Genomic DNA, 13,310 nt, shown 5'->3' with positions numbered 1-13,310 from the left:
AGGTGGGAAAATAGGCAGATTCTGTGTTTATCAGCTTTCTGTCACAAAATGTCCTCACCCACCCCCAACCCTGAAATCTCTCATGCCTTCTGGCCCTTCATTGAATTTTTCCACTGTGTCCAAAGTGCATTTCTACATTTTAATTCAGCATTTTACACTCAAAGTACTCAGGGTAAATTGGATTGAAAAATCTGACAATAGTATCTGATTGTTTTTGTTATTTCATGGGATTTGACATTGCTGACCAGACTAGCCTTTGACAAAATGGTGTTTGTGGCAATTCAAGGGACAATGCTTAGATTTTTTCTTGCCTGGTATTTGTAGAGAATGACTGTTAATTGTCACTTATCAGCCCAAATCTAAATGTTGTCCAGGTCTCACTATATGAGAATAAAAGTTGCTTCAGTATGACGACTTAAATGGTGCTCAACATTGTACAGTCATCAGTGATCACGCCTACTTCTGACAATGAATGGAAGGAATGTCATTAAAGCAACTGAAGATGTTTGAGCTGTGGCCCTAACCTGAGCATCTCCTGCAATAGTGACCTGGAACTGAGATGATTGGCATCTAATAACCCCAACTATATTCTCTTCTTTCTCTTCCTTCCTGGTCTCCTATCAACAGTCGCTTTGCCCTCAGTCATCAGCATAATTAACATCTTTTTCCTAGCTGCTACCAGTTCTGAAGAAGGATCACTGGACTCGAACTGTTCCCTTCACAGATGCTGCCAGACCTGCTGCGTTTCTCCAGCAATTTGTTTTACTTTCCTTCAGATCTCCAGCATCTGCAGGTCTTTGCTGATTTTTTTAAACGTAACCATATTCCTTCGTGCTAGTGTGAATCAAATTAATTTAATCCCTGATTTGCACCAACTCCAGTTTTTCAAAGGCTTCTTGATGCCACAGTTGGTCAAATTCTGACTTGGTGATTCTTATTGTGATCCTGGACCTCAGCTCTTTATTCATGTTTGTACCAATGCTGTAATGAGGCCAGAAGTCAAATGGCCCTGACAGTGCAGCTGAAGGATTGCCAGAGTTTCATGAAGAATTTCCACAGTTCAGAACATTTTTTTTACCCTGAATAAGTCGTCACTTTGAATCTCATTAGTGCTGATGGTAATAAGCTAACCAGAATGTTTTTAACTCTATCCATCACCTGTTACAACGAGAATTGATGTTTCCTCTTCCACTACTGCAGAGGGAGAGAGGCAGCAACACGTGATAGAGCAAAGGTGTATCTAAGGAAAATGCACCTCAACAAATAGTACTCACCTCTCATAGAATATGTTTAATAACTTACTGACAACCATGACAGCTCTCAAAACAAACTCATATGTGCAACATAAATAAAAATGCAAATAATACCTGTATTCAGAATAACAATTAATTTCCTACCTTTCTGAACACATCATAAATGTCAAAATCAACTTCTTTTAATGTTTTGTCATCCTTGACTTCAGAATAGGTGTCATTAATGATAGCCAAGAACACATTCTGTAAAGAAGCAGATCAATTTTGTAACCCAAAGTGCACTAATCATATATGGGTAGGAGAGAGAATACTTTTACATAAATAACCGTAAAAGACGACTTATAAAGTAAAATTACAAACACTAGTAATTTCAAGCAAGTGGAGATTTGCAGTTAAGTTCCAACTTTTGGACTCCACAGGCAGCTTGGAACCTTACCATGGCAAGCACGGAAAATTGGAGATCTATCCAGTGCAGTTAGTTTGACTGGCAAAAGATGTTTAAAAGGAAAGGAAACAGTGGCTATTCTAAAGGCATTGGTGAATCTCAGTTAAAATTAAACATTCAAGTACATGATCTCGACTGTTCTAGTTCACATTTGCATGCAGTTTGCTCATGAAATTAAGACCTCTTGTGGATTTTCTGCTGAAGCAGGTTTGCAGCAAATGTTTGAAATCTAATTTTCCAACCAGCATTGTTCTGTTGACACATTAATTCTACATACTTTATTTTATCTCTAAGTTTTTTTTGGCAAGAAAAGACTTTGGCTGTATGACTAAGGTATAGATTTCAAGATCATTCATGCTGAGGTCAAATTTAAGCTAACAGTTTGAAGGCTGGAAGTTCCTCTTGCTGTCCCCATGGTATTTCACGAATTAAACAAACAGAAACAATTAACAAGCTGAAGCATCTTCCTTCTGAATGTCACCTCAGAGGTTACGTTCACGGCCAGCAAGGTCAGTCAATGTTTATAATATTATACGTTTGCAGTACATACATGATGTGTTTACAGCATGCAATACCTATCTTGCTTTTTCTTAGTGTTTTCACAACATGTTGGTGCTACTAGCTAGGCCAGCATGAAAAGCCAGACTCAAAACATTAACTCTATATCTCTCCACAGATACTGCTGGACCTGCTGAGCTTTTCCAACATTTTCTGTGTTTGTTTCAGATTTTCGCAAGGGGTTATGACCTCGCCATTTACTCTATCAAATCCCGAATGAATCTTCTATATTTAATAAGGTGGTTTCTCATTCTTCTAAACTCCAATGAATACAGGCCCAACCTACTCAACCTCTCCCTATAAGACAGCCTCTCCATTCCCAGGGTCAGCTAAGTGAACCTTCTTAGAACAGATTCCAAAGCTGTAGAGTCATAGAGCGTGGAAACAGACCCTTCAGTCCAACTCGTCCATACCGACTATGTTCCCAAATCAAACTAGTCCCGCTTGCTGTGTATGGTCCATGTCCCTCAAAACCTTTCTGAGTCATGTAAATCTCTAAATGTCTATTAAATGTTGTAACTGTATCTGCATCCACCACTTCCTCTGGCAGTTCATTCCACAAAAGAACCACCATCTTGTGTAAAAAAGTTGCCCTATGTCCTTTCTAAATCTTTGTCCTTTCATCTTAAAAGTATGCCCTCTAGTTTTGGACTTCCCACCCTGGGGAAAAGATCCTTCACCTTATCTATACCTACATGACTTTATAAACCTCAATAAAGGTCACCCTTCAACATTCCTACTCTCCAGTGAAAAACGTCACAGCCTATCTTTATAACTCAAACCCTCCATTCCCAGCAACATCCTGGTAAGTTTTTTTCTGAGCCTTTCTCCAAGTTAGTAATATCCTTCTTATAGCAGGGCAACCAGAACTACAGAGTACTTTAGAAGAGGCATCCCCAACATCCTATATAACCTCAACATGTTCGGTTCATGTCATTTATATGGATTTTAAGCAAAGCTTTTGACAAGATCCCACATGGGAGACAGATTGAGAAGGTTAAAGCATATGGAATTCAGGGTAACTTGGCAAGATTGATAAGAAACTGGCTTACTAATTGGACACAAGAAATACTGGCAGATTTTGTGTGAGTGATTGGAGGCCAGTGTCCAGCCGTGTACCACAAGAATCAAGGATCTGGAACCCTGATTGTTTGTTATGTACAAAAATGATATAGATGAAAGTGTGGAGGGAATGTTAAGCAAATTGGCAGATTTATTTGATTTTTAAAATTTGATTACTTTTATTTTACTTTAACTAATAATTTATTTAAATTTTTAAAATAATTGAAATAAATTAATTCAATCAAGATCATTCACGCTGAGGTGCAAATTTAAGCTAACAGTTTGAAGGCTGGAAATAATTTAGTTATTAATTAAAATTAAATTTAGATTAAAATAAATTATTTAAATTTGATTACTAAGATTGGTAGGGTGTTAGGGATAACGATGGTTGTAGGTTACAGGAAGGTAGAGATGGGTGGGTCAGATGGGCAGACCACTGGTAGTTGACATTTAACCCTGATAAGTGTGAGGTGATGCACTTTGGAAGAAGGAACAAAATAGGGGAATATTAATGAATGGCAGGAAATTGGGTCATAGAGTCATAGAGATGTACAGCATGGAAACATATGTCCCTCTAAACCATTCCTATTCATATACCCATGATGCCTTTTAAAATGCTGTAAAGTTACTAGCCAGCACCACTTCTTTTGGCAGTTCATTCCATACACACACGAGTCTCTGCCCCTTAGGTCCCTTTTATATCTTTCACCTCATCCTGAGCCTATGCCCTCTAGTTCTTGACTGCCTAACCTCAGGGAAAAGACTTTGCCTATTTATCCTATCCATGCCCCTCATGATTTTATAAACCTCTATAAGGTCACCCCTCAGCCTCCGACGCTCCAAGGAAAACAATCCCAATCTATTCAGCCTTGCCCTATAGCTCAAATTCTCCAACCCTGGCAACATCCTTGTAAATCTTTTCTGAACCCTTGCAAGTATCACAACATCCTTCCGATAGGAAGGAGAGCAGAATTGCATGCAATATTCCAAAAGTGGCCTAATCAATGCTCTATAGAGCTGCAACATGACCTCCCAACTTATGTACTGAATGCTCTAGCCAATAAAGGAAAGCATACCATACACCTTCTTCACTATCCTATCTAACTGCGAGTCAACTTTCAAGGAGCTATGAACCTGCACTCCAAGGTCTCTTTGTTCAGCAACACTCCCTAGGACCACACCATTAAGTGTATAAGTTTGCTCTGATTTGCTTTTCCAAAACGCAGCACTTCGCATTTATCTAAATTAAACTCCATCTGCCACTCCTCAGTCCATTGGCCCATCTGATCAAGATCCCGTTGTAATCTGAGGTAACCTTCTTTGCTGTTCTTCAATTTTGGTGTCATCTGAAAATGTACTAACTATACCTCCTATGTTCACATCCAAATCATTTATGTAAATGAAAATTAGTCAACCCTGCACCAATTCTTGTGGCACATCACTGGTCACATGCCTCCAGTCTGAAAGGAACCTTTCACCACCGCCCTCTGACATCTACCTTTGAGCCAATCCTGTATAAAAATGGCTAGTTCATGTATTCCATGAAATCTAACCTTGTTATCCAGTTTCCCATGAGGAACTTTGTCAATTGGCTTATTGAAGTCCATTGCTCTGTTCTCATCAATGTTCTTTGTTACTTCTTCAAAAAACTCAATTAAGTTTGTGAGACACGATTTCCCACATACAAAGCCATTTTGACTAACCCTAATCAGTCCTTGCCTTTCCAAATATATTTACATCCTATCCCTTAGGATTCCCTCCAACAACTTGCCCACCACTGACATCAGGCTCACTGGTCTATAGTTCCCTGGCTTGTCCTTACCACCTTTCTTAAATAGTGGCACCATGTTAGCCAACCTCTGGTCTTCTGGCACCTCATCTGTGACTATCGATGATACAAATATCTCAGCAAGAGGCCCAGCAATCACTTCCCTAGCTTCCCATGGAGTTCTAGGGTACACCTGATCAGGTCCTGGTGAGTTATCAACTTTTATGCATTTCAAGACATCCAGCATCTCCTCCTCTGTAATATGGATATTTTTCAAGATGTCACCATCTATTTCCCTACACTCTATATCTTCCGTATCCTTCTCCACAGTAAACACTGATGCAAAATATTCGTTTAGCATCTTCCCCAGTCTCCTGCGATTTCACATGTAGGCTGCCTTGCTATCTTTGAGGAGGCCTATTCTCTCCCTAGTTACCCTTTTGTCCTTAATATATTTATAAAACCCTTTGGCTTTCCATAACTCTATTTGCCAAAGCTATCTCATGTCCCCTTTTTGCCCTCCTGATTTCCCTCTTAAGTATACTCCTACTGTCTTTATACTCTAAGCATTCACTTGATCTATCCTGTCTATACCAGACATGTGCTTCCTTCTTTTTCTTAACCAAACCCTTAATTTCTCTAGGATTTCCAGCATTCTCTACATCTACCCGCCGTTCCTTTTACCCTAACAGGAATATATTGTCTCTGGTCTCTTGTTATCTCATTTTTGAAGGTTTCCCATTTTCTAGCTGTCCCTTTACCTGCCCCCAATCAGCTTTTGAAAGTTCTTGCCTAATACAGTCAAAATTAGCCTTCCTCCAATTTTTATGTTTAGATTACTTACAGTGTGGAAACAGGCCCTTCGGCCCAACAAGTCCACACCGACCCTCTGAAGGGCAACCCATCCAGACCCATTCCCCTACATTTACCCCTTCACCTAACACTACGGGCAATTTAGCATGGCCAACTCACCTAACCTGCACATTTTTTTTGGACTGTGGGAGGAAACCCATGCAGACACGGGGAGAACGTGCAAACTCCACACAGACAATTGAACCCAGGTCTCTGGTGCTGTGAGGCAGCAGTGCTAACTACTGTGCCACCGTGCTGCCCACGTCAGCTTTTCGATCCGGTCTATCCTTTTCCATCACTATTTTAAAACTAATAGAATTATAGTCGCTGGCCCCAAATTGCTCCCCCACTGACACCTCAGTCACCTGCCCTGCCTTACTTCCCAAGAGTAGGTCAAGTTTTGCACCTTCTCTCGTAGGTACATCCACATACTGAATCAGAAAATTTTCTTGTACACACTTAAATTCCTCTCCATTTAAACCCTTGACACTATGACAGTCCTAGTCTATGTTTGGAAAGTTAAAATCCCCTACCATAACCACCCTATTATTCTTACAGATAACTGAAATCTCCTTCCAAATTTGTTTCTCTATTTTCTGCTGACTATTAGGGGGTCTATAATACAATCCCAAAAATGTGATCATCCTTTTCTTATTTCTCCATTCCACCCAAATAACATCTCTGGATTTATTTCCAGGAATATCCTCCCTAAGTACAGCTGTAATGCTATCCCTTATCAAAAACATCACTACCCCTCCTCTCTTGCCCCCTCCACCCTATCCTTCCTATCACATTTGTATCCTGGAATATAAAGCTGCCTGTCCTGTCCATCCCTGAGCTACATTTGTGTTATTGCAATGATATCCCAGTCCCATGTTCCTAACCATGCTCAAGTTCATCTGCCTTCCCTGTTAGGCCTCTTGCATTGATGTAAATGCAGTTTAATCTATCAGTCCTTGTCCTCTGCTTGACTCACTCCCTTTCCCAACTGTACCAGTCTCAGATTGATCTCTTTCCTCACTATTTCCCTGAGTCATACACCCCTTCACCTTAGGAGTTTAAATCCTCCTGAGCAGCTCAATCAAATCTCCCTGCCAGTAAAGTCCCCTTCCAATTCAGGTGCAATCCATCCTTCTTGTACAGGTCACATCTACCCCAGAAGAGATTCCAAAGATCCAAAAATGTGAACCCTTCTCCCCTGCACCAGCTCCCCAGCCATGTACTCATCTGCTCCGTCCTCCTATTCCTACCCTTACTAGCTCATAGCACCAGGAGGAATCCAGATCTTAATAGCCTTGAGGACCTTCTTTTTAAATTCTTTCCACCTTTCCATATTCTCCCTTCAGAATTTCATCCTTTTCCCGACCAATGTCATTGATTCCAAAGTGTACAATATCCTCCTGCTGGTCCCTCTCCTCTTTAAGAACATTCTGCACCCTCTCGGAGACGTCCTTGATCCTGGGAGGCAACATACCATTTTGATTTTTTGCTGCTGGCTGCAGAAACGTGCCTCGAACTACAGAGTGTCCTATCAGAATTGATCTTTTGGAACCCGACATACCCCTCATTACATTAGAGCCAGTCTTGATACCAGAAACTTGGCTGTTTGTGCTACATTCCCCTGAGAGTCCTTCACCCCCCCTTCATTTTCCAAAACAGCATACTTATTTGGAATGAGGATAGACACAAGACTCCTGCACTATCTGCCTCCCTCTCCTACCTTTTCTGGAGTTAATCCATCTACTTGACTGTATCTGCAGCTCTTCCCCCTTCCTATAACTGCCATCCATCATACCCCCTAGCTCTTATAAATTCCTTATTACTTCTAACTGTCGCTCCAACCAATCCATTTGATCTGATAGGATTCGCAACCAAACATACTTACTGCAGACATAATCATTAGTAACATGGAAACTCTCCCTAAACATCCACATCCAACAGGAAGAGCATATCACTCTACTAAAGGCCATCTTTGCTCCTTCACAATCTACAGACGCAGAAAATAGTATTGTCTTTTTGCTCTAAAAAAAAGTGCTCCAGGCTAACTTAGTACAACTGGTTTATATTTTTAAAATTTAATCAAGCGACAGATTTCAATAAAACATATAACCAGGAAAGAACCCTCCCTAGTCACTACTGCAGACTTACAGCAAGGCTACACATTAAAAACTAAGCACTTGTGTGTTCCTGTGCTGGGAGATCTCCCACACAAGTTCTTCTAAGGTCAGTGTGAATCTCGCTGTTTGTTAATTTTTCTTAGGCGCACTCCGTTGTCAAGGGAGACATAAATTCAAACAGCAAAGGCAGTAACTGTGCAGATTCACTGTTGTGTCAGTTAACAATATAGGTTTCTTTCTCTCTCTCCCTCACTGACTATGTGCTTGTTGCTTTTGTCTGTGTTTGTTCCTTTTAAAAGTGCCATTGTTTTGACTTTATCCCCCCCAAAGTTCCAAAACAATGCAACAGCATATAAAACAGTAATTGCTGCTCCTGGAATTTGAGGAAATCACCTCCAACACCTAAAATACCTCAAAAAAAAGAGCAGCTCCTACAGTCTCAACATTCTTTCCCAACCTCCATCTTGGATTACCCAGAACCCTTCACAGGAACAGAAGGATCTTGGAGTAATTATTCTGATCCCTGAAGTCAGCAGAGCATGTGAATAGGATAGTTAAGAAGGCATATGGAACATTTGCTTTCATCCAATCATGGCATAAAATATTCAAGTAGAGTCAGCATGGAACATGTGGCAAGTGGAGCATGAGTTGCAGAATATTCTGATGGAAGTAGACACCCTTGCCAGTCTGACTGATCGTGGGGAACACCACTTGACTGAAGACAATTGCATAGCCTCACGGAGGACATATCCTGAACAGAGGAGATTCTAGGTCAGCCCACAGCAAAACCCCAAAACAAAAACAAGCCTCGGTCAAATGGTTAACATTTTCTTTTGGACCTGGGCCAACAAGCCTTTGTAGTTGCTGCCAGTATGTGGACTCAACACAACAAAAGAGTCTCATTTGACCTAAATTGAGTAATTCATAGGCCAATATCCAGGAGAGTGCACACCCTACACCTGCTCTAGAACAGTTAAATTGCTTCGCAGTAGCCAAATTTGAACCAGTCAGAATAAATGTCTGGTTAAATGACCACCCAGTTCTAATGGAGGTCGATACTAGCATGGCTGTTTCATGGTTGCACAACTAGTCTTTAACAAAAATTACTCTGGACTCCAACCCTTAAGGTTTGTGCAAGACCTCTGTGCGACTGAGAACTTATACCAGGGAATCTTGAGAGATAAAGGGTAAAATTTTGTTTCCAGTCTCTAATGAGAAACAATAGTCCAGTTACCACTGATCGGGCTCAAATCTGATGGGGCAAAATTAGTTGAGAAAGATTCACCTCGTTTGGCTCAACATTTTTCAATTAGAAAATGGCTTTCTGAGTGAAGTCCTAATTAATTACCCACACGTTTTTCAGGAAGGTCTAGGGACTATTAAAGGAGCTAAGGGCACCTGGCATGTTGACCAGGAAGCAATTCCACAACTCTGCAAGGCCCACCCAGTGCCATTTGCCTTCTGGGCAAAAGTACCGACAGAAATCAGGAGGGTGGAAAACCAAGGAATCAAACTCGTCCAGTTTGGGAATGGGCAGCACCCATCATACTGACTGTAAAGACTGACAGGTCAGTTTGCCTTTGTGGAGATATTTTTAAAAAACAGTAAATGGTTTGTTGCAGTTGCAATGCTGGCGGTGGGGGGGGGGAGTTGTCCTTCACAAAGCTGTACATGAGCCATGTGTATATGCAACTGCAGTTACATGAGGATTCCCAGAATGATGTTACAATCAATACCCATAAGGGTTTGTACCAAAACACAAGACTGCTATTTGGAGTAGTATTGGCCCATGCGATTTTTCAATGGGCAATGGAGGACATTTTACAAAGTCTGCCAAATGTTACCACTGATGTAGATGATGCACTAATAACAGGGAAGTCTATTAAGGAGCACTTTGAGAACCTGAACATAGTCCTTAGGTGTTTCTCCCTTAGGATGGAAAAATATATGTTCCATGCACATCAAATGACCTACTTGGGCTACAGCATTGACAAGACCAGGTTAACCCATTGGAACATAAAGGGAGGGCAATCAAAGGTGACCCAGCTCCCAGGTCAGTATTGGAGCTTAGGTCTTTCCTTGGGCTGGTGAACTATTATAGAAAGTTCAAACATAACTTGGCCTTCATCTTGGCACCTTTGCATCAAATCTTAAAAAATGCTTAGCCTTGGAAATGGTTGTGTAGCCAAGCCATAGCCTTCAGAGAAGTGAAGAAAGAGCTATCCCATCTAAGGTTTTAGCACAACATGATCCCAAGTGAGGTCTGGTATTGACAGGTGATGCCTCCTGCTACGGCATTGAAGTAATAATAGCTCTTGGTTGGCCCAATGGAGGGGTACACCCAATAGCATTTGTATCCAGGACTTTGACTAATGCTGAATGTAAATATGCCCAGATAGAAGGAAGGTTTGGCGGTCATATTTGGAGTCACAAAGTTCCACTAATACCTTTCCAGATTTAAATTTGTAATAATAATGGACCACAAATCCCTGTTAGGTCTACCTAAAGAGGACAGGGCTGTACCACCCACAGCTTCAGGTCAAATTCAGTGGTGGGCTCTAATGCTAAGTACATATAATTATATATTGGAACACAATCTGGGAGGAGAAAGTGAGGACTGGGTTAAGCCTGAGATATCGATTCTCTTGCTCCTCAGATGCTTCCTGACCTGCTGTGCCTTTTCCAGTGTCATGCTTTATCAACTCTCTCAGTCTGGGAGGTCAAGTAGTGAATGTTGATGTATTGAGCTACCTTCCTCTGGCAGATACACCACTGGTGGTACCCACAACTGGAACAGTCCATAATGGTTTTCAACTTTCTGGACACACTTAGCTCTTTGACTGAGGACTGTTGTCAAGTATGGCAGGCTGTCTGGTGGTGTGTCTGCCCTAACTGGCACAGGATGCCAAGGCAAGACTGGGATGCTTTGAGCATGCAAGTAGGTGGCTAAGCGATTGCAGTCTAAGACAGCAAGTGAGCAGCTGCAAGATACAGCCTGGTCCAATTGGGAGCTGGGTCCCTGGCTGTGCAGAGTGTCCCACTGAAGCCTTTGAACGCTTGTTGCCAGTCAGCCCTGCAATGTGATTCTGTATTGGTGAGGTACCATGATGGTTGAGGGGGACTGGCTGATGTCCATGGACTGGGGTGCATGCACTGGTGTCCTGAAATGCTGTTTGGTCCTAACCAAGATGGAGGCCCTTTGGAGCAAGCAGAGAGCTGGAGTCACCAGGTGCCCACTCTGGTTTCCATATCAAATTTTCTTGATATCTAGTTTGTTCAATAAGATAGGAAGATGAATATTAATAAGGTGAGTTAGGCCATTAACAGGGCATTTAACAGGCAACAATCTCCTCTTAACTGCAACCTGCTGCCTAGCCAAAAATTCACCTTGTCTCTTGTCAAAAGCATAAAAGCTGCAGCATGCAGCTCCTGTCAGGCTTCTCATCTGATTCTGATATAAATCTTGCCCACATTACTCAAACCCCAATACAATTCCACATGCAGCCCTGGAGGAAGGGAATACACAGAAATACATTAATGTTTTAACACAGAAACAGGCCAAAAAACCATTGATTTCATTGGCCCATTTTTCCTGTGTCAGTAGTTTGGTACAGTGACCAAATAATTCTACTCCTCTGCTCATTCCCTATCACTGTTATTATTTCTTCAATATTTATCAAATTCTATATGCAATGTTATTGTCAAATTTGCTCCTACCATTACTTCAGGCAGTGCATTACTGAACACGACTCGTCCTTGGAAAAAAGCGTTTTTTTCTCCTTATTTACACCATCAAAAATACCAGTGATTAGGAACATTATCAAATCTCTTCTTAATCTTTATGCACCAACAGGAACAACCCCAGTTTCTCCATATAACAGAGTTCCCTCATGAACCATTTTAGGGTAACTAAGTTTTGATCTTTCGCAAGACCTTGGCATCATTCCTAAACTGTGGTGTCTGGAAATAGTATAGCTGAGGACCACCCAATGTGTTATAAAGAATTGGCATAACTTCCTTACTTTTGTATTCTATTCCTCTATCAACAAATCCTAAAATCCAATGTGTACTTTAATTGCTTCCTTCAAAGACTTGAGTATGCACACCTCTCTGTTCCAACATTCTCCTTAAAATCCGACCATTTTGTTCATACTGTTCACTCTAGTATCTCACACTTCTCGGCACAAAGACAATGGTCCTTCTCTTCATGTTAAATCTCTTGTGCCAATGGTTTGGACCACTGAACTTATAGAAACATTCTGTTTCTATTCATTCTGTTCCATCCTTTAATCACTTAAAAATCAATTTTTTTAAGTGCATTGATTCATCAAAGAATGAACAATTCTTCAAGTCTTTCTCCATATTTGAATTTCCTCTCACCAGACAGAAATGTTGGGCGTCTGTTGTTACTGTTTTAGAGGACAATAAAGAGTTAGATATAGTCTGGTTGGAAATGGTATACACGCAGGGAAATTGATGGAGAACTCTGAAAAAAATAATCTATTCCTAGTCATTCCGTTCTGAAGAAAGGTCACAGGACCCAAAATATTAACTCTGATTTCTCTCTACAGATGTTTCCAGACTCGCTAAGATTTTTCAGCAATTTCTGTTTTTGTGTCTATTCCTGGTTATGTCCTTTACAAATCTGACTCGTGCTGACAGCACACCCTCCTGAATATTTTGTAATCAAGCTGTTCAGAGGAGTTATTACAGACCTCTGCAACAAGTCGTCTTTGAATCTGTCTCCTGGTTCAGAGTCAAAAGTCACATGTCACCAGGTTATAGTCCAACAGGTTTATTTGAAAACACAAACTTTCCGAGCTCTGAAAGCTTGTGATTCCAAATAAACCTGTTGGACTATACCTTACTGTCATGTGGTTTCTGACTTTGTCCAGCACCAGCACCATTGCATCCTGGTCCAGAGGTTGAGACACTGCCACTGCATCACAAGAGCCATAACAGTACAACACGGAATTAGACAGATTTTTACATTGATCAATCACGGTTATTTGGTCACTATTAGCAGCTAGCTTTTAATTCCAGGGTTTTATTTACAGCATGTACTTGAAAAGAAAATATAATTATTGACTTCAGCTGAAAATGTGCTGCCCACTTTGCACCCATTTTGTGTGTGTGTGGAAGATTCCTGTGTGATTCTGGTGTTTGCACTCTAATAACTTGAAAGATTAGACTACAGCAAGTAAGTCACTCGCAGTGAAAGAATTATTTGGCCTCATAGACAGTACACATTTATA

The 13,310-nt window shown here is 41.0% G+C and overlaps 1 protein-coding gene across 1 annotated transcript in view; it reads right to left on the bottom strand.

Annotated features, from left to right (window-relative positions):
* LOC140492318 (polycystin-2-like protein 1) overlaps positions 1–13,310 on the bottom strand; it is a 67,540-nt gene that overhangs the window by 9,744 nt on the left and 44,486 nt on the right. The window contains exon 10 of the mRNA XM_072591264.1: positions 1,398–1,496. Within this exon, the coding sequence (XP_072447365.1) occupies positions 1,398–1,496 (99 nt within the window). The remainder of the gene's footprint in view (positions 1–1,397; positions 1,497–13,310) is intronic.

This window comes from Chiloscyllium punctatum, chromosome 20, assembly GCF_047496795.1.
Source record: "Chiloscyllium punctatum isolate Juve2018m chromosome 20, sChiPun1.3, whole genome shotgun sequence".
Classification (NCBI taxonomy): Eukaryota; Metazoa; Chordata; class Chondrichthyes; order Orectolobiformes; family Hemiscylliidae; genus Chiloscyllium; species Chiloscyllium punctatum.
Note: the sequence above shows the minus strand (reverse complement) of the source record. Positions and strands in the feature narration are given on the sequence as shown.